General features: G+C 40.0%; 2 protein-coding genes across 3 annotated transcripts; both read left to right on the top strand.

The window, feature by feature from the left end:
• Positions 1-1,115: 1,115 nt before the first annotated feature.
• sgms2a (sphingomyelin synthase 2a) lies at positions 1,116-12,977 on the top strand. Its single transcript, XM_088302474.1, has 6 exons — positions 1,116-1,344; positions 5,907-6,383; positions 7,234-7,351; positions 8,082-8,235; positions 9,441-9,607; positions 10,528-12,977. The coding sequence occupies exons 2-6, from the start codon at positions 5,962-5,964 to the stop codon at positions 10,708-10,710; spliced, it is 1,044 nt and encodes a 347-aa protein (XP_088158600.1). The 5' UTR covers positions 1,116-1,344; positions 5,907-5,961; the 3' UTR covers positions 10,711-12,977.
• A 3,403-nt stretch (positions 12,978-16,380) lies between these two features.
• Positions 16,381-21,068, top strand: cyp2u1 (cytochrome P450, family 2, subfamily U, polypeptide 1). Of its 2 annotated transcripts, none has more exons than XM_088302824.1 (5): positions 16,381-16,894; positions 17,696-18,346; positions 19,556-19,717; positions 20,393-20,518; positions 20,638-21,068. In XM_088302824.1, exons 1-5 carry the CDS (start codon positions 16,480-16,482, stop codon positions 20,817-20,819), a joined length of 1,536 nt encoding a protein of 511 aa, XP_088158950.1. In that variant the 5' UTR covers positions 16,381-16,479; the 3' UTR covers positions 20,820-21,068. The 2 variants fall into 2 exon arrangements, with proteins under 2 accessions (XP_088158950.1, XP_088158949.1); XM_088302823.1 differs by having other exon boundaries at positions 20,393-20,560; positions 20,638-21,067.
• The last annotated feature ends 67 nt before the right edge of the window (positions 21,069-21,135 follow it).

Below are 21,135 nucleotides of genomic sequence, written 5' to 3'. Positions count from 1 at the left end.
TTCTTCTTCTTCTTCTTCCGTTTTTGGCAGTCAACAAATAACTTTTGGTGGCATACCGCCACCTTCTGAAATGGAAAAATACTGTACTAGGAACCAACAACACAAATGGAAAATTAAAACCCCGTCGCACCTACCGGCTGCCTCAGGTCTGCCGACCACGTGCTGCTGGAGGTACCGAGGTCTAAGCGCGGCATCAGGGGGATCGTGCCTATTCAGTTGCCAATCCTTCCCTATGGAATGACCTCCCATTAAATGTCAGACAAGTCCCCTCTCTGTCCATTTTTTTAAACCCGTTTGAAGACACATTTTTATTCTTTAGCTTTCGACTCAACATGAGACTGTCGCTGTTCTTCTGGTATTTATTTTTTATGTGTTTTAATTTGTGTTCTAATTTCCCGATAATTTATATGATGCCATATGGAAAACGCTTTATTCTATGCGCTTTATAAAGAATGTTGTATTGTATTCTTTTTAATGACTTTACTTTGATTTCATTTGGCATTTCTTGAAATTACTTAAAAAACTAGGTCCTTAATGTTCATAAAAGCCTAAATACTGAGGCGATCGTTTTCATATTTTCAGAGATTGATGTTGGCACAAGTAGAGATGTGCATATCAATTTTGTTGCCGATTGATCATGGTTTTCTAGTATCTGTCCGTAAAATCCAAAATACTATGGATTTTCATAGATTGAGTGGGCATCAGTGGTGTGCATGTGAATTTTAGTGAGGATTGGTGGCAGTTTTCTGACATTAAGCTTTTTGACACGTACATTAGTACTTTTAGACTGCCCTAAATATTTTGCCGGTCGCTTGCATATTGTCTTGTTGCAGTACAAAGCGTGGAAGCATGACCACTACATTTCTAGCAACATAACATCAACTTCATTACTCAGATAAACAATGGAAAATCACAGGGTGTTCTTTTATTTTCAGTGAAATGGGAAAGGACTCCAAAGCCACCGTGCCGCTTCTAGAGGCTGCCCTCGAGCCGACCACCAATGCGCACAAGACACCCAATCGCACACTTCTGAACGTCACACAGAGCCCAACGTCACCGCTTTGGCTTTTATGACACCTGCCTGCGTAACGTCGGCGCCGGGTGAGTCGACGCGATTGACATTCGAGGTTGACCGAGGAGGATGGAGGCGAGCGGAAGGGCGAGTGCAGTCTAGTTGGTGTTCGGCAAACGACGGGCGGCGGGGAGGAGCGAGCCCCGGAAGGCGAGGGTCTGTCCCTTGAGGAGCCGGAGCACTCCTCTTTGATCCGAAAGATCTAAGCATCATTGGCACATTCTTGCCGTCACTGCGACGACACAAGACACCCGGAGGACCGACGAGGACAGGTAGGACACTTGCTGAAACGTACTCTTTCATTTTGAGAGGGAGACATTCAACATTGTTTTTTGTTGTGATGTAGTTTGCGCTGCTGTAGATTAGAATTAAATCTGCCCATGTATCAAGGTAACCAAATCACAAATTAGTAATAGCATATTAGTAAAAGGCAGACTTTTTGTTTAGGATTTCATGTTCTGAAAGACTCAATGGATCCCATCAGTTTTTAAGTCCCCTGAGACTTCAACAAAAACAAAGAAATAATAGATGATGGGACTATATGTATGTAATCAGCGTTTGTGGATTAAAGTACTATTTTTATATTTATTATCATTCCCTCAAGGCATTAACTCTGTCTATCTCATTGTACTAAAAGCGTCTTAGGTGCTGATTAATGCGAAAGACTACTAGTTGGATAGACACTTGTAACAAAATAGTTGCTCAAATCACCTTTAATAGTTACTGTTGTTTAATTTCTATCAATGACCGCCGACGTTAGCATTTTCAAATGATCATTTTTGCATCATTCCAAGAAAATCACAATGTCCCATCACTGGTTAAGAACATCATGTGTTCCTTTGGGGGGGGGCACTACATTGGTAACCCCGAGCCTTGTGATTAGCATGTCAACCTGAGACCCATCTGGTTTGGAGTTTGTATGTTCTTCCCATACTTGTTTGAATTTTGTCAAGTACTCTGTCTTACAGCCACATTCCAAAATAATATATAAGGATTTAATTGCAAACTATAATTGACAGTCTAAGAAATTTTCACATGAACGTGTAAACAGTGTCGGAATAGTAAACATTTCATATTCTGGATAAAATTCAGATCCAATGTTGAGCTGCGGATAGCGTCGTGTCATTCATAGTGCTTTGCACATCTGCCACACAGTCAAGATGTCTTCAGATTATTATTTTTTTGCTTTCTGACACATTCCAAAAACATACATGTTAGCATCATGGAACACTCAAAAGAGTCTAGTGCTATCTTACTGTACGACAACATGTCCTAAAGAAAACAGAAGAATAGAATTTTCTGGTGGCCTATAAACGGACCACGGACCGTAGGTTTCCGACCCATAAGAGCTGAAAACATTTACGACCAAAATCTTCAATTTTGTGTTCTTGTAGTTAAGACCTCATTATGGGTTTGTATGTAAACACTTTGTGTAATGAATGATACATGCATATTGATAAATTCTATTTAATGTTGTTCATATTGATCATGTATGAGACCAGAGCAGCATTTTGAAATGGAAACATCGAAACATTTCAACTGCTGCATTGCTCATTTAATTCGATTGCAAACTCCCAGATGTTGGCGGTCTGCCTGAAAGGGATAGCGTGTAATTACAAGACATTGAAAATGACCTGTTGCCCCACCCACGAGCCTCTAGTGGAACATGGTGTTTAACACCGCGTGCATGTATCCAAGACAGACTCTCTGGAAGGGAGACTCCCAGTCCTGCCTGTCATTACTGACAACATATGCCTCACTTGTGGCCTAAGGCCCCTGGTCCACCCTGTCTAATAAAATGAAGGCCCCAGCATGTTCACACCACATGTGGCTTTTCCAACTCGACCCCACGTGTGTTTGAAGGCCCCTTCATGACCAGTCCACCCACCTGTTGTCTAAGGCCCCATCATATCCACCCCACACGTGGTCCCTCCTGGTCTGCCCTATCTCTTCATTGAGGAATCTTGGTCCACCCAACCTCTAATCTAAGGGCCCAGCAACAGGTCAGCTAAGCGCGTGATCTAAGGCCCTACAGGAGGGTTTACATGTGGTCTTAAAACTCCAACATGTCCTCTCCACTTATACTTTGTAGTTCCAATAGTTCATTCAAACATGTGATTGAGGCCCCCCAAGTTCCACCCCAGACATGATTGAAGGCCCTGTTATCTCTGTACCCTGGGTCTGCGACACATATATTCCAAGACCTCCCTCAGGTCTGCCCCACCCCAGGTCCAAGTTCCAGTCCACCAAATTGACGCCATATAAGCTCTGCCGCCTCTTGGCCCAGGTCTCCTCCACCTGTCCGTGTCAAGCTCCACTGCATCCAACTGGCTGACCACCTGCATTCTCAAGAGCCCTCTATCTCCATCAGACTTTGCGTAAGAGTCCATCCTGTACATTGCTAATACTGTAATTAAATTATTAGCGATAATCACAAGCATCATGCTGCGAGCGTGACAAACACTTACCTTTTTTAACATTGTCTCTGTCATGTTAGTACTTTAATATTAGGTTGAGGCACAAATGTGGGGGGATGCAACTCAAACATTTATTCATGTTCAGAGCTTGAATATTCACAAAAGGGACACTTTCTGCTTCTGCAGTGTTCCATGCGTGCACCGCCCTTTAACATGACTTATTATTATCATTGGCTTTGATGGAGACAATCCACATGCTGCCAGGAGGTAAATGAGTGAGCAGCTCTCGTAGCATGTTATTACCAAGGCCTCAAAATGGAGGCCCAGCCCTGGTTCTTGCAAAGTATAAAACAGAGCCTTCATCCGGGCTCTCTGAAAATAGCTCGGGTGAGTGTAGCCGGCCAAGTCATCCATTACGCCGTGTGGACATGTGGAATAGCTGTTGTTTTTTTAGGGAGATTTTTTTGGGTCATTTTTCCATCACCACTCTTACCCTTTAGAGCACTGGCAGGCGCACCGGGTGGTGGGAAAAGGACTTCTTTTTCCTTCCCATCAGAGCAGACTAAATCCTACATCCTCACTTGAAACACTACTAAAGAGTGATGCTTGTTGTTTAATCCATAGGAATGGGAAATGTAGCACCTGCATGGCTTTCATATGCAAGGAGACAAACTGTTGGTGAAATTGGAAATCGGTTATCGCTGCCATATCACCTCAAATGTCAAGAATCCCCACCAATCTACATCATTGTACATTGAAATGAAATGAAATCCATTCAAATATTAGTCAATTAGGAATGTTTTTTTAAATGATTTTGCATCTCTAGTCACAACAAAGACGTTACATCATCCCATGTACAGCACGCTAATGATCTTGTGTTTGTGGTCGCTATTAATCAGCTTTGTGACTCCTCACCCACCGTCTGTCAAACATTGCCAATTGCAGCCATTCATCAGCTTCATCTCGCAGCTTACATCTGTGATTCTCAGACTGATCATCATTCTCCGCCGCCACCCCCCCAAAATTGATTCTGAGCAACTTGATACTGTCTATTCCTATCCAATTCCTTGCTCAGGTGCCATATTTGTCCACAAGTAAACATCCCATTGTCTATGCATCCTAAGTGGCTCTCGGTTAGAATCAGTATCCCCAGAGCCATTAGCAGTTAAAAGGCCCCCTTTTAAACCTTTTAGATGTGAAATAATGAAAATGCTGGAAGTGGATATTATCGTTCGGTTGATGTAGGACTTCCGCGGCCATTTAGTTGAGCGCACTGAAAAACATTGTAATTGTAGCTCATCTCCCACTTTGTCTTCTGGGTGCCATTTTACTCCACTTCTTGCTCCATGCACTCACACTCACTGCTCAGTATTGGGCAACATGTGGCAACACTATATCTTGCATGTAGACAAAACCGTGTGTGTGTTGGGAGGTGTGAATTAGGGCTACCAAGATTAGTCGAATAATCACAACAAATCGACAAATAATTCAATTAGTCGACAATTTATTAATTTGACGCATTGCTTATCTCTTGAAACAACCTTGTCTCGCGCTTTTAGGGCGCACATGCATCGTGATGTTCATCCGGGTCGTCAACCATGTGAACAGAAGCATGGGTAAGAAGTGTCATGGCTACCTGGTGTTAGCAACAGAGTTCGAAGGTTACGGCACAATTCACCCACAAATACTTAAGATGCAAACCTCGCTTTCATGGCAGCACGATGGAGATTTTCGATAACCGAGAATGGAAGCACGTTGTGGCTGATGCCTTTTTTTTATTTCTAACACGGTCAACTGTTTAGTTAGCACACACAGGTTTCGGTGTGTTTGTAACTTTGTATAAAACACAAACACGAAGCGTCTCCTATGGATTAAGTAGGCATTAGTCAGCGAACTCACGTTTATTAACAGCCAAGACAGTGTGTGTTTTTCTGTGCTTGGCATCAAAGAAGAAAGCTCTCACACGCACACTCTCGGGAACAAAGTGATGCATTCATGAACTTGGTAATCCCAGTATCAAAGTAACATAACATTTGCTACAAGCCCTCATTGGCATCACATCAAAATAAAACACATAATTATGTTTGCTGCAAGATACTAGATTATGCTACAAAAAAGTGTATGCTCCTCCTAATATAATTCGCATAAGTATTTTTATGTTTGTACCATGTGCATTGATTTTGTAAATCAATTTACTACAATTGAATTATGCATAGTAGTGAAGAAAAGCAAAATGTTATGGATAACAGTTAAATAAAAACTAAAGCAAGTGTTTATTTTAGATTTATTTAGCACCGTGCATTTTCCTAATTTACGACTGTACTCGGAATTGATGATCTTTTACATTTGAAAAAAGGCTTGGTGCCCAAATTTGTTTTCGAGTACTTCTATTCATATGTATTGAATTCTCATTGCAGTGCCAACACCTCCATCCAGAGGGGTCCCACCTGTGAATGGACAGAGCAGGAAGCCATGTCGTCGTCCCAAGCGGATAGCAAGAACCAAAAAATGGAAGGCGCTGCCGAGCATAGCCATGACAAAAAACCCTGCCCTGTGCACGCGCATGGCTCGGGCGACACCAAGCGGGGCTTCCGCAAGACCAGGCACAATGACTACGTCAAGATCTCCATGAAGGAGCCTGAGGTCAACCGCCTGCCTCCGGAGTGGTGGAAAACCATTCTGCTCTTTTTCTATGCCTGCTTCAGCTTGATGCTGACCACGGTGGTCATCACCCTGGTGCACGAGAGGGTTCCGCCCAAAGAGAACATCCCGCCGCTGCCCGACACCTTCTTTGATTATATCGACAGACTCAAGTGGGCTTTCACTCTTACGGAGGTTAATGGCATTGTGCTGGTTACCATTTGGTTCCTGCAGCTTTTCTTCTTCAACCACAAGTAAGAAGTCTGGGCATACCGAGATCTTTTTCAAAAATTTTTGGTTTAACATTTTGGTGATGTTTCGCTTGAAATTTCTGTTGGTCTCCAACTAACGATTATTTTAATTATTGATTAATTGTTGCAACTCTAGATACGTTTTCCATGGTTATGATTATAATCTCTCAGGGAGTTGCTAATGTTTGCTTTTACAGTATCTACTGTCATTTATTAGTACCACACCCTATTCTCTAGTTTTACCAAAAAGACCATCTCTAATGTACAATGACCTCAGAACTCCCGACCAGAGTGTGCAAGCACATTACTCTGGGATTAAAATGTCTGCATTGGCTCCCTGTTTGTTTGGCCATTATAACTAATTGATATATATTTTTATCATATCAACCCTTGCGGGTCGTGCGGTCGTATTCCACCGGCCATTTAATCATTCCAAGAGTTTGAGCAACAATGTACAGAGAGGCTGCATTTAGTGCCTTTGGAACAACCGCTGATGTTTTTAAAAGTAAGCTCAAGTCTCAGCTGTTTAGTTTCGTTTTTGCTGATATTTTATTATTTACAGAATATATTCTCGAAAAACGGTTTGGTCAAAAATAACCGGTTCAACGTTTTGGGTTGAATAAATAAAAGTTGGGTCAAATGAATAACCCAAAATATAATAATGTTGGTTTGTTTAAATTGTTTTTTTAATAAAAAAAAAAAAAATCAAGTTGTTTTTTTTGGGTTATTCATTTAACCCAACCTTTTGTGTTAAATCTAAAACAAGCGACTTAAGAGTAAAATCCACAAGTTGTTCACTTCAAATTCAAATACTCTCCATGTTTTTCACTTACTAATAATGTATATGTTGCAGGTCCATAGTATGCCGACGCTACTTCTTCCTCGTGGGCACCTTGTACTTGTACCGCTGCATCACCATGTACATCACCATCCTGCCGGTACCTGGCATGCACTTGAATTGCGCGCCCAAGGTGAGCACGTCATAAATCCTGGAGGTGTCAGAAATATGAACAAGAGAGAGACACCTTTTTTCTTCTTCAATTCATGCGAGAGCACTAATAGTCATCTTCGTATTGCAATTCCACAGCAGAATTCCAAAATGAATGCAGCCCTTTTATGCATTTATCTTGTCCTTCCCCATTTTTCAACTGATTCAATCCATTCCAACTTAAAACTGTTCAGCTCATCACACAATTGCTATGTTAGAATATCAACTGCCAACATGTTATCATCTGACCACTTTAACATATTAGAGCTAATTAGAAATAGTGCGAGAACACATAGCAAAAACTTTGGTGCTGTCGCTACTCAGATTGCATTCTTGCTACTTTGTATTAGCACACCAATGTTGGCTTTTTATGTATTTTTTTCTAATTAAAAATATTACTGGGATAACAAGGCATCAGACTGTCTTTAAACGGTTTTTACTTGTATAAATTAGCTAACTGCCAACATCTTAACCTTTGATGAATTCTCATTAGAAATGGTGCTGGATTACAGAAATCAGAAACCCTTTATTGTCATTGTACAGTGTGCAACGAGATTAGAGAGCTCCCCTCTCCAGTGCAATACAACAATAATTTAATCAAATATATAAATTAGATAAATAAAAGAATAAATAATGAGATGTTGCTGTCTTAATTGTGAGCATACAAACATTTTATCAATATCCTCATCCTCACTCGTTTTGCTTTTCGTCAGCTGCATGAGGACTCGTATGGAAAGTTCCAGAGAGTTCTGAATTTGATTTCCGGGGCCGGCCTGTCCATGACCAGTTCCCAAGTTATGTGTGGAGACTATCTGTTCAGTGGACACACCCTGATGCTCACCCTCACTTACCTGTTTATCAAAGAATGTAAGTCATTTGTACATAAGCAGTGTTTGCGTTGTGTGTTGTTTGTATGTATTTACAAAGGTGGGCATTTTACTAAAATTTTACTAAAATTCACCCATCGGCATACAGGATACCCCACCATTATTCGTCAGTCCGTCATTTTTTCAGAACGAACCAACGTGTAATCATCAGTTGGTCAGTTCGTCCATCAGGTATTTCACACTAGTAGTTAAAAATCAAACGGCCGTCAGCTGGTCCATTTTAATGCTGCTTCGTCTTATTCTTGTTCTTGGTTCATGGTCGAATTCACATCTCTTGGTGCATAACGTCACCTCTCGTGGAGGAAGGGCAAAGCATTTACAGATAGTCAATGCCCGCCATCAAAAACAGACTGAATGAGAATATGAAAAAAATTCCCAAGATTTAACAGAAAATCAAGTATAAGCCTCAAACTAACATTGTAGATTTGTCTTGTCATCGCAAAGTAAAGTGGCGTCTTCTGGTTCCACCAGTTTAGCGAGCCAGCCATCACAGTCCCTGCAGAGATCGGATTGAAAGCAAACCCAAATAGTCAATGCAGTCCTCCAGCAAACAAGTGTTTCTGTCTCTGGTCGGCCAAACTGCCGTCACTCTGTGATGGGCTGAGAGGTCCGTCGGTACTTGACCCGGTCAGTAACGATTGCACTGACGGACCAAAACCCACTTCTGTTAGTGCTCAGTTTTTCTTCTTTTTCTCTTTCCGTTTCCCATTTATCGTCAATCGTTAGCAAACGCTGAGCCCGTCTTTTTTTTTTCCCTAGAAACTCACTCGTCGCCTAACACAACCAAGTCAACCCAAACCCAGCTCCTGACGTTACGAAATAATCCATGCCTCTTAACACACAAATATTGCTCTACATAGTGAATTTATTATGACACCAGTTTATTTCTTCACATTCCGTTTTTTTTTTTTTTTTAGGTTTTTACACTATACTGTTTACAGTTATTTTTCTTTATTAAAAACATGTAACAAAAATGTACTGGTATTTGGTGAGCTAGAATGGATTAATGGCATTTTCAATTAATTTCAACGGGAACATTTGTTTGATATTTATAATTTGAGATATAGAATTTATAGAATGAATTAAACACGAAAGTCAAGGTGCTGCTAAAATGTCAATATTGTGAAAATGGTTGATTTTGGCCCGCTTCACTCTTTTGTTGTGTGGTGGACTTCTTCCCTGCAGACTCTCCTCGCTCATTTTGGTGGTACCACCTGATGTGCTGGCTGCTGAGTGCCGTGGGCGTCGTGTGCATCTTGGTGGCACACGAGCACTACAGCGTGGATGTGGTGGTGGCCTACTTTGTCACAACGCGAATCTTCCGGTGGTACCACTGCATGGCCAACACAAAGGTGGGTGAGAGCTACTGAACAGTAAAGTGAGTAAGAAGTCAAGTAAAATAATAAATATTTGGGCACCTCGAAATGTTAGAGTTGCTACTGTATGTTAATTCTGTAATTGCATTCCATTTAGGTTTTTTGTTACTATTACAATCGTCCATACTGTTGTATTTTAACGTACTTTTTTTTTAAATTAAAAATACTGTAATATCCTGCAATAAAGTAAACACATTACATTTTTTTTATTTGTACAACAAATGTTTGTTTTTAATGTTCGAAATAAAAAACTTTATTTTGTAACGTTAATGCTGAACGTTTTAGAATTCACGTAATTACATTTTACATTTTGTTTACAGACTCATGTAATATTTCAACATTAAAACGTTAATACAAGAGACTGTAAGACTTTGAACGTTGTTAAACTTGATTGCATTTTGAAAATATTTAAATATAATTTACAATACTGTGATGTATTGGTAGCATTATTTCCGTGTCTTAAACTATAAAAGCTAGTGATATCATTTACATTCAATTTCTCTTTACATTTTTTAAATTAAAACTTATGTCCTAACATCCTTTTTTTTTTCCATTTTCATTTTACAAAATAGAGTGGTATCTTAAAAATACAAAAACGTTTTCAGGAAATTGTAGCATTTAACTTTTTAAAATGTTTAAATACAAATTTCAGTGATGTATCAACTTTATGTATTCATATAATTAAAAACTAATGCGATAGCTTAGTAATAAAAAATAGTGATATCTCGTAACATTGAACTTAAAGTGAATGTGAGAGCTTCTAGACATTCAGCTTTTATTCATTTCTATCGTTTTTCAATGCAGTTTGATATCTTTTCTAACTTTAAATGTGTTGCTTTATTTTCTTTTTTTTCTAATGCCGGTCCTTCTCATCCTTTTCTCCCCCCTGTGAACAGTGTCAGTGTACCCCCAAAAGCTACCTCAGCAACACCTGGTGGAACCCGCTGTTCAACTTCATGGAGCGCAACGTGAACGCGTCTGTGCCGTGCGTGTATGGCTGGCCCATCAACTGGGCGCCCGCCTGCCTGAAGAACCCCTGTAAGAAGTACTCCATGGTACAGAGCACACGTAATGAGTGACAAGTGGGGGGGGGTTCTAAACAAACAAACACGTGCCTAGAAGGTTGATTACGCTTTGTCTGTCTGTGATTTTGCTGTTGTAATTTCATTAGCTGCATAGTTGTCCGTTTCTCTCTTCTGTGTTTGTGTGTGTGCATAACCATTCTTGTGCCAGCTTCGAGAGCAGAGGTGGGCAACCTATCAAAACATTTTATCCGCCACCGCCAAAACCATTAATCCCGCAATCAATATTTAATCTAGTACCTAATCTATTTGTTCAATGGTCGCTTGATAATTTTCATAAATCCCCGATAGGAAAAAGGTTCCACACCTCTGTTCTAAGGAATTTTAGAAGCATTTGGAGCGACTTCACCTCCCAAAGTAAACTTCAAACGTTTTTTTTTTTTTGGTTTTATTTGGTTCAATGAGCGGACCTCACTATCAGTGTCACAAGGTGCCTTAGTGCAGCATTTCCCAAACTTTATGGCTGAACGCTTCTGACTAGCCGGCGAGTCATGCTTAGAGAAGAAATTACAGAAAAAATTGGAGATGATGAGCATCATGATGACCAGCTAAGCCGTGAGGTGCTTGTCTTTGTATTTGCACTCTCTCATAGCATTTTCATTCACTTAGCCATTTCTAAATTAAATTTTGGATAAAATTGTATTTCCTTTTATTTGTCATTGTCATTTCTTGTTTCAGTGTGAGCGTTTCACTTTGCACTGAAAACTGTCGTTTGCTAAAAAGTAGTGCAATAAAAAAAAAGAGATGTCTTTCTTAGCATAAACATCAGAAATGGGGAGAAGGGTCCGGCTGCAGCGGGGCGGTGTCAGCGTTTAGTCGACCAATGAGAAGGATACAGTTGGTGTTCCCAATACGACCACAACTACTACGTAGCGTGATGTCAAATACCGCGTACGAAAACATGTTTTGTGCGTACAAAAATGTGTTTCACTTGTAAAAGACCCTCGAAGTGTACGCACAAAACAGGTTTTACTCTTACGGCTTCTCTCCTCTACGCATACAAAACAGGCAGGCGTGACAATTGTGCCACAATTCTTAACCAATCAAGAGTCGGACACTAGGGCTGTTTCTGATTGTCTGTTACAGTCCAGTTACAGTCCAATCGTAACTCAAGAGGTGGGGTAAAAACATACACTAGAACTTTATTTATATAGCGCATTTTACAACAGCTGGAGATGTAACAAAGCGCTTTTCATATGGTGTAATATAAATAGGAATAGAATGGCATGGCGCTATTACAAAACAACTACAATGGCAACATCTAATGATGAAGACGGAAATGCACAACTCCGAGAGGTGATTTTTGATCATAAAAAAAATCTAATAAAACAAACAGAAAAATATTTATAGAAGCACATCAAGCCAATCAAAGATTTATATTTTTTTAAATAATTTAAACAATAAGAACAGCGTTTTAGAAAGTGACTGTTTGCGGTATTTGACATTACGCTGACGTAATTGTGGCATAAATCTGACGCCATAGAGAACAGTCGACAGCGCACGTGGCGCTCGGTGTGAGGGGGTGTTAAAAAACGGGAATGCCCATTTGTGGCTGCAGCTGGACCATATTGGGAGATGGCCGCTTTAACCCATTTTTATGGGCCGTCTGCCATCCACGACCTGGCACTCTTCTGCCATCGTCCATTTGTCCTAATTCATAAAAATAATCGTCCTCCATTCCCGTCCTTTTAAAGCGCTTCTGGCCCTGCATTTCAACCACCCGGACTAACTGGTAGAATATGGTAATGTGCCTACCTCTGGTAAAGCACTGGTAGACTCCCCCCGCCTCAAACGATTCAGAACGTAGCTGTCATTACACAAGTTTTCTCTCTCTCTCTCGCTCTCGCTCTCTCTCTCTCGCTCTCGCTCACTCTCTCTTGCTCTCTCTCACTGGCTCGCGTCCCTGGGACGGAATGCCCATCTCTGCTGAAGTACATAGTGAAATTATGTTGATGTGTGTAGGTCGTAATCTTGTCACTATACATTGCTGGCAAAGATTGATTGACAAAGATACATTAGTTGCAGTCAATAATGAGTCATTTTCAGACCAATTAATTGAAATTGGATCATTTTCCTCAGCACATTTGATGATTTCTCATGACACAATGTGTCGCGGCACAGTGGTTGGGAATCACTGCCTTAGTGCGTTCAACTTCAGTCTCTGTGTAGGTGTGTGTGTGTGTGTACCAAAACTGCCTTTGAGTCTCACTTTCTTACCCTTCATTATTATGATTATTTATTAATTAATTAATTAAACTTGATTTTCGAACCTAGCAATTTGTGTGTTATCACATATGGTCTTTGAATTGTATTAAACTGAATTAAGAACACCTAAGTGTCTTATTTGCACTCATGAATTATCAAAAATGTCCAAAACCACAGGCAAGACATTGTTCTCTTAATTTTTGTCCAGTCCTGTATATCGTGGCCACGATTTAAAATCTGCCCATAACCTTGACATCTCTGGGCTTTTTTTCTAAATGTAAAATGGAGTATGTTGTTTTTATTTATGACATTTAAGATGTGATTTCCGCTGATCAAAATAAAGGATATTGCGGTATCCGCTCATGATTGTTCCACTGACAATGTGAAATCAATTTTGTCATCCTGAAATTTCGCCTGAAAGCTGATTAGCCCTAAATTTTTGTAAGCGGTTTGTGTATAAAAAGACTAAATTGTGGCCATGAATTAGATTAAAGGTGTACTTGAAATGCTCTTGTCTGGCCAGGAAATAGGTATAATGCGTGCAAAAAAATACAAATTACAGTAGAATCTCGATTTAACGGACTTGGATAAAGGGGACCTTCGTTAGAGCCAATTGTATTTCACATCAAAGTACTTTTTTTGTGGCCTAAAAACACAAATTGTTTTCTAATCCCTGCTTTTTTTTCAAAGCCTTAAACTGACAAGTACAGCACAAAAAGTGTAAATAGATATTTTAAATAGCTTGAAAAGTTTCAGAGTATGTCCAAACTTACCTTGTCACACCTGGTCATGTTTAAGAGCCACGATGTTGCCGCTTCCTTTTTTCTTTGCTGTTACCCTTAGATGCCATAGATAAAGGCTTTACAAAAAGTATCTGCCCTGTTATAATGATAGCATGTTCACAAGAGTGTACATAACTAGTGGCTGCTTAAAAAATAAACAGCCATAAATATGAATAAGTAGGTATGACACGATCCCTTTGCGATGCTAAGCTAACGTCCATGTTTTCAGTTACCTTTGATTGGATAGCCTCCCCTGCTAGCATGACCACCACATTAGAAATTAGATTAGAAATCCCTTTATTATTAGCGTGCTTTTTAGCGTGCTCTAGTCTATATAAGTCTGTTTAGCTATGACAAGAGAGCAGAGCAAGCCGTAAACTCCTGACTAGTCTTGTGGCTCATGGCGAGGAAATTCTAAAACTTAACTGACTTTCAAACAACCCAGGACACTATTTTCTGTCCGTCATAACGGGGTCTGTTGCTTCTGGGTTCGTTACATCAAGGTTCAACTGTGTTAATATTAATCATTCCTAGACAGTATATGCATAGAGGTATTATTTTGGCTTTTAAATTCAATATTGTCTTCTTGTCAGGCCCTGCACATCAGCTAGTGTTGTACCAGAGAAGTGAGGGCAGTTCCACGACTGAGGAAAGCACTCCGTAGCTGATGCCAGATAGGGCGACGCCGATGGGTCTTAAATTTTTGGCCCTTTAGGGACAAGTGCTCGGCTGCGACTCGTCGGAAGTTGCCAGTGGAGCAGTTAGCGTGACTTGGCACAATGACGGCGCCTCATGTACATGGAGGAAAGTTACCCGTCTGGTCATCGCGACATGTGCATATGGCCTATCATCTAGGGAATGTGAGGAGGTAGTTAGCGTGTCACATGTGATTTTTATTTTTATTCTTGTAGATCGCAACATAAAATCAACTGAATTGTTTGGAGGTCATGTACCTATTGTCACATTGGTACTGGTGCTTACCACCACATTCTAAAAACATGCACATTGGGTTTATTTACGACTCTAAAATATGCATGGTAAAATACAGTAATCCTCCGCTATTTGCAGACACAAATAAGGAAAAACTCAAGTAATTGACACCACACCAAGAACGGTTATAACGGCCTATTAATGATGCAAACCAGCCATTTTTAAAGTGTTAGGTGCACCACTAGAGGTAGAAATGCACCATGAAACATCACATTCCAAAAGGCGATCCAGTGGATTTTTTTTTTACCCCATGAAATCATTTAAGTACAATACATTTGCATAGCTTCTAAGCTTGTTTGATTTTTAAATATTTAGACAACGTTGGGACATTTGAATAAAATTATTTGAAATTGAAAGAAATTGGAGATAAGTGTACACTTCATTTGTGAGGAATACTTAGGCCTGTTAGGCTACTTATTTTTTTTTTTTTTTTTTTAAATATGGGCTATTATAGTGGTACATGAAGAGAAGTATTTTTGAGTCTAAGAATTGTGAAAATTTCACCAACCACAAATTGACCTCAAATTACAAACCATGATCCAAAACCTGGGCAAGTACAGACCAATTTATTTGTACTTGTGTATGACAACTTTAAAATGTAAAACTTTTCACCAGATAATTTGATTTTCAAAGAACACATTTTTTTTGGCACGGGTATAGAGAGTGACAAATCATGTCTCTTCTTACACGAACAATGACCTTTAAGTAAACCTCTGCCGTTAGCATCGCTCCCATGGCGGCATTATGCATGGACACTTTTTTTTCGGGGGCCGGAACGTGGTCGGGGCCAACAATTATTAAGAATGAGTTTGGAGGGTTGAGGCCAGATGGGTACCGAGATGGTGGCCAAGGGAGTGGGACTGTTCTGGGTTTGAATCTGTCCTCAGGCCTTCTAGCATAAGGTTTTCTAGGTGACGCCAACTTTCAGGCCAAGCCCTAAATCAGCCGGAATATGCTCCAGCTCACCCGCAGTCCAAGTAAGGACGGGCTGGATGGAGGAAGAGATCAATGGATCATCAATGGAATTGCTCTGAAGTTACCTTTATCACTCTTATCCAGGCAGAAAAAAATTGAGGGAGAAAGTGAATTCACACGCAATTGTTTACAGAATGACTTCTCTGTGGGGAACATGACCACCTGGTGGGTGGCATGTCTACCTCACAGCTCTAATGAGAAATTCCTCAACTTTAGGACTAATGGAAGTTTGTGTGGCACATACTGCTGAGCCAGGCGGAAGAACTGAGACATCAACTTTTTATTGTCAAAACAACAAGCCCTTTTCAACACTTGAGATGCATCAGTGATCGCGTAAGGGGCCTTATGAGTTTAGATATTAATTCCTTCCTGTGTCAGTCACATGACCATTGGACCATCATTTTATTGGCCAGACACTGGTTGAACAGAATGGATTGATTTGTTCTCTCTTTTTGGTATTTTTGTATGTGTATTTGTTTTGAATTTCGACTGAAGTTTTTCGCAATTAAATTAAAAGGTTTTGATTTTTTTATTTAATTATAATTTTATTTTATTTGAAATGTAAATAAATAAATAAAATAATCCTGTTGAAATTTTTTATTTTGAATCAGTAATACTGTGCCTCCAGTCCTGCAAGTCACATTGCCGGTATCGGGTCTTTTAAAAATGTAACCTATCAGAGAAGCCTATTTTTATGTCCACCAATAGAAGAGCAGCTCCCCCACAACACCGGAAGAATAATTACCGTCTGTGTTTACATTCTGAAAAAAAGAAAACATGGCTAAATTGAGCATACCGTCGCCATAAATTAGACATGATGCTCCCGTTTTGGAGCAACTGTCTGCTGTCTGAAGTAAACATTGTAACTCTGCTCGTCATCTTTGTGGTGTATTTGTTCATCCACTCCGACCTGAAACGCCGCCGTCGCCTGGCGAATATTCCTTCGGGTCCCAAGCCCATGCCGATAGTCGGCAATTTTGGCGTTTTTCTCATCCCTTCGTTCATCCGAAGGAGATTCGGGAAGGCGTCGAAGCCGAGCTCGACCCCCGTGGAGGCGCTGACAGAGCAAGCGGCGGTGTACGGCGACGTGTTCAGCTTGTTTGTAGGCACGCAGCTAATAGTGGTGCTGAACGGCTATGACGTCATCAGGGATGCTTTACTGAACCATACCGAAGAGTTTTCAGATAGGCCTGACATCCCTGCGGTCACCATCATGACCAAACGCAAAGGTGAGTTTTTATGGACCTCCAAGGACTTTTTCATTATGCAAGTACTTAATTTATGAACTTCAATGACAATTTTAGTTGTTACTTCTTTAATGACATTCAATTACATTTTTGTTACAATAACGTTAATGACTAGTTATTTAATGTTTTTTTTAATGTAAAGGCATTTTCAGTTATTCAATGATCTATTTTTTAATGGAATTTGACAATGTATATAAATACATGACTTTTTATGTGACTTATTTAATGTAAATATGAATGACTATTGTATGACATTTTCAATTGTTTATCAAATGTTCTTTTAGATATTTAATGGTGTGTTTAGTTATTAATGCCTTTGTAATTTTTTGTAATGTTAACACAATTGTTTTATTTTTTACACCTAGATTAATACACAACACCGATTAATCTACAAATAATTATCAAATGAAATAATTTTGATAATTGATTAGTCATTTATGGATGTACTTTACTTTAGAATTTTCCAAGTCCTCCAAATTTTAGCTCCTCAACATTTTCTGCACTATAAACTTGAAATAAATTTTACATTTTGAACGAAGCTTATGAAGAAAAATCAGATTGACAAAATTGACACATTAATCAATTATTGAGATTGTTATTTGCATCTTCAGTTGAGACACTTATTGTCATTTTTGTTAGTATTTTGACTTTTTTAAATTACATTATTTTTGAAGATGGAATTTTTATTTATTTAGTGTTTGTAGTAATTAGGATGGATAATTGTGAAGTAACTTGCATCATTCCTAAATGTTATCTGTTGACAAATATGTTTTCCCCCCCAAGGTATCGTCTTTGCACCATATGGGCCGGTGTGGAGAAAGCACCGCAAGTTCTGCCATGCCTCTCTTCGAACTTTTGGTGTGGGTAAACTTAGCCTGGAGCCATGCATCCTCCAAGGGCTAGCAACGGTCAAAACCGAGCTTATGCGACTATGTCGGGAAGTTGGCAAAGGCGGCCTGGACTTGACGCCCCTGGTCAGTAACGCCGTCTCCAACGTCATCTGTTCTTTGGCCCTTGGTGAGCGCTTCCCCCAAGATGACCGCCAGTTCGGGACCCTGCTGGGCCTGATGGTTCGAGGTATGGAGCTGTGCGTTAACAGCCCCGCCATCCTCATCAACGTATTCCCACCACTCTACCACCTGCCCTTCGGCGCCTTTGGGGAGCTACGGCGGGTGGAGCGCGACATCACCGCATTCCTGAAGAGGATCATCGCCAAGCACCGTGACACGCTGGACCCAGGGAACCCCAGAGATTTAGTGGACATGTACCTGGCGGAGGTGGCGAGCCAAAGAGCTGCGGGCGTGGAGGACAGCAACTTCAATGAGGACTACCTCTTCTACATCATTGGTGATCTTTTCATTGCGGGCACTGACACCACCACCAACTCTCTTCTGTGGGTCTTGCTCTACATGGTCGTGCATCCGCACGTCCAAGGTAAAAAAAAATATGGCAACCATGTAGCTTCCATTGGAATACAGTGTCCCCCTGCTATTCACAAATAGTAAAAATCTGCTAGTAATTGATGCCACCCTAATGGCATTTTACATGGCAAAACACCATTCCACATTGTAAAGAATGGGAATCCCAATAATCCGTTCTAGTGTTTTTTTTTTTTTAAGAAACTATCGAGCTGGGATACGCAACCTAAATGCTGGACGGCTATTGGGGGCGGGGCACACAGAACCACACACTTTGTGTAGAACATGTAGGATGCCATCCATCCATCTATTATCCAAACCGCTTTTCCTCACCAGGTCGCTGGAGCTTCTCCCTGCTGTCTTCGGGTATTAGGCGGGGTCCACCCTGAACTAGTTGCCAGCCAATCGCTAGGCACATGAAGACAGGCAACCATCCACACTCACAATCATACAAATTTTTTGAGAGTTTTCAATCAACATGTCTTCACTTTTGATAATACATTTTTCAATGCATTTATAAAAGAACCTATTATAACCCAACAACAAAGACTTAAGACTTTGAAGCAAACAACAAAATAACCACAAAATGTTCTTTCTTTTTTCTCGTTCATAAAAATATGCATTGTAGGATGGTACAAAACTGCTGAACAAGAAAACATAATTAAGTGTAAGAATTCAATTTATGCTTTTTTCCCAGACAAATCAACTCACTCAAAATATCAATACATTATTGAGGTACTATCTTTGTGCAGCACATCATTATAGATCTGCAGAAGTTATTAGGCCTTCTTGTCTTGTGTGTTGTGGGGCAGTTTAAGACCCAGTATAAGACCAAGTAAGACATGTCTGCCACCTAGCTGTGAATGGTGATATTATAACTTAAAGAACTGTCGACCCCTACATATTCACTGTTTGGCACCGGCGGATTTACGTATTTGCTGATTTTTTTTTTTTTTTCAATATATTTTCCGATTTTTGATTCAACCCAGTCCAACAACCCAACCCACACCAAATATACACTTTTTGGTAGCAAACATATTGAATGTGTATGTGTTTTTTAAATAATTTGGGCCATTCATTAAAAAAAAAAATTATGCAAAAAAAATCTAAAGAGCTAAACAATTTGGCATCGGTCCAAGGTGACCCATGGCCCTGATGAAGGTAAGAATTTAGAATATGGATTGAAGAATTAGGATTAAGATTTTTGCTTCCACCATGGGTTTAGATAAGGTCCAGGCAGAGGTGGACGATGTGGTGGGACGACGCCGTGTGCCGTCTTTGACTGACCGGGGACATTTGCCCTTCACTGAGGCCACCATCATGGAGGTCCAGAGGCTGACCGCCGTGGTTCCACTGGGAATTCCACACATGGCATCCAAGACCACAGGTGACTTCATTCATAAATCAGGGTTTTTTTTTTTTTTGGTTTTTTTTTTTTTTACTTCTGCCAAGGAAGTAATGTGTTTTTTTGGTGTGCAAATTCCCTTTTTTTTTTTTTTACTGATTCCTGTTTTAGCAACAAATATATTATATTATAGTATATTATATACCCGGATATTACTGGGGAAACATGTACGGGTACTTAAATTACAGTTACTTTTGGAAATTTCTATTAACTTTTTATTTACTTATATATTATTTTTCATTTATTTAATTACATGGCAAATTTTAAGACAACAAAGTGCTGTACATAAAAAAATAACAAAACAACAAAATACATTTCTAAACAATACTAGGCAAGCAAAGCAAACAAAACACAAAAACAAGGGCTCAGACATGAAACATTTCAATAAAACAGATAATACTCACCAGAGATTTTTTTTCAAGTATATTGTGTTCAGATCAATACAAACTTCTTCTTTTATCAGTCATAGTTGGCTGTAACTAGTTGACCAACCAACCAATTATAGGACTTAAAATTGCTGATGTAATCGAGAGCCAGTGCAGTAGCCCAGTGAGCTGAATTTCAAATCTGATTAGTCAAACAGAATTAACTTAATTTTAATTGCACTATTTTTTTTTTTTTTTTTTTTTTTTTTTTTTTACATTTGTGCATTTGTAGATTTTCGAGGTTTCACGATCCCGCAAGGAACAGTCCTCCTGCCCAACCTGTGGTCCGTCCATCGAGACCCAGTCGTGTGGGACCAGCCCGGCTGCTTCAGGCCGGAGCGCTTCCTGGACGATGAGGGCAAGTTGGAGAGAAAAGAGTGCTTCATGCCTTTTGGGATTGGTACGATACTCATCCTGAAATGGCAAATTTGTGTGTGAACTGATATAATTTTCCATTCTCGCTCTACTGTCTGCCAGGTCGTAGGGTGTGCATGGGCGAGCAGCTGGCCAAGATGGAGCTCTTTCTCATGGTCACCGGCCTATTGCAGGCCTTCACCTTCCGGTTGCCGGAGGGAACGCCGCCACCTCCTATGCACGGATGTTTCGGCCTGACACTGGCACCGTGTCCCTTCGCCGTGTGCGTCAGCCCTCGTGGGTGAAGTCGTTGGATGCCCAGAAATGCAGACAGTACAATATTTATTACATACAGTCACATGACACTTTATTTGGATACACTTTGTGTCATTTTGGGTCAGTACTATAATGTTGCGACTATCAAAAATGCTTGTAGTGTCCATAAATTATGTGACGTGGATCAATGCAATGAGGTGTTTTCTAGAATGTTGATGTACAATTAGAACAGCCAATGGGATGTATTTTTAAATAAATAAATAAATAAACAATAAATGAAAAACATAAAGCAACAGTCTTCAATCATTTGCTGTTTTTTAAATCCAAAATAACCCTGCACTGTAC

Source organism: Idiotropiscis lumnitzeri, chromosome 8 (assembly GCF_059441095.1).
Source record: "Idiotropiscis lumnitzeri isolate Australia: NSW breed Sydney's pygmy pipehorse chromosome 8, RoL_Ilum_1.0, whole genome shotgun sequence".
Classification (NCBI taxonomy): Eukaryota; Metazoa; Chordata; class Actinopteri; order Syngnathiformes; family Syngnathidae; genus Idiotropiscis; species Idiotropiscis lumnitzeri.
Note: the sequence above shows the minus strand (reverse complement) of the source record. Positions and strands in the feature narration are given on the sequence as shown.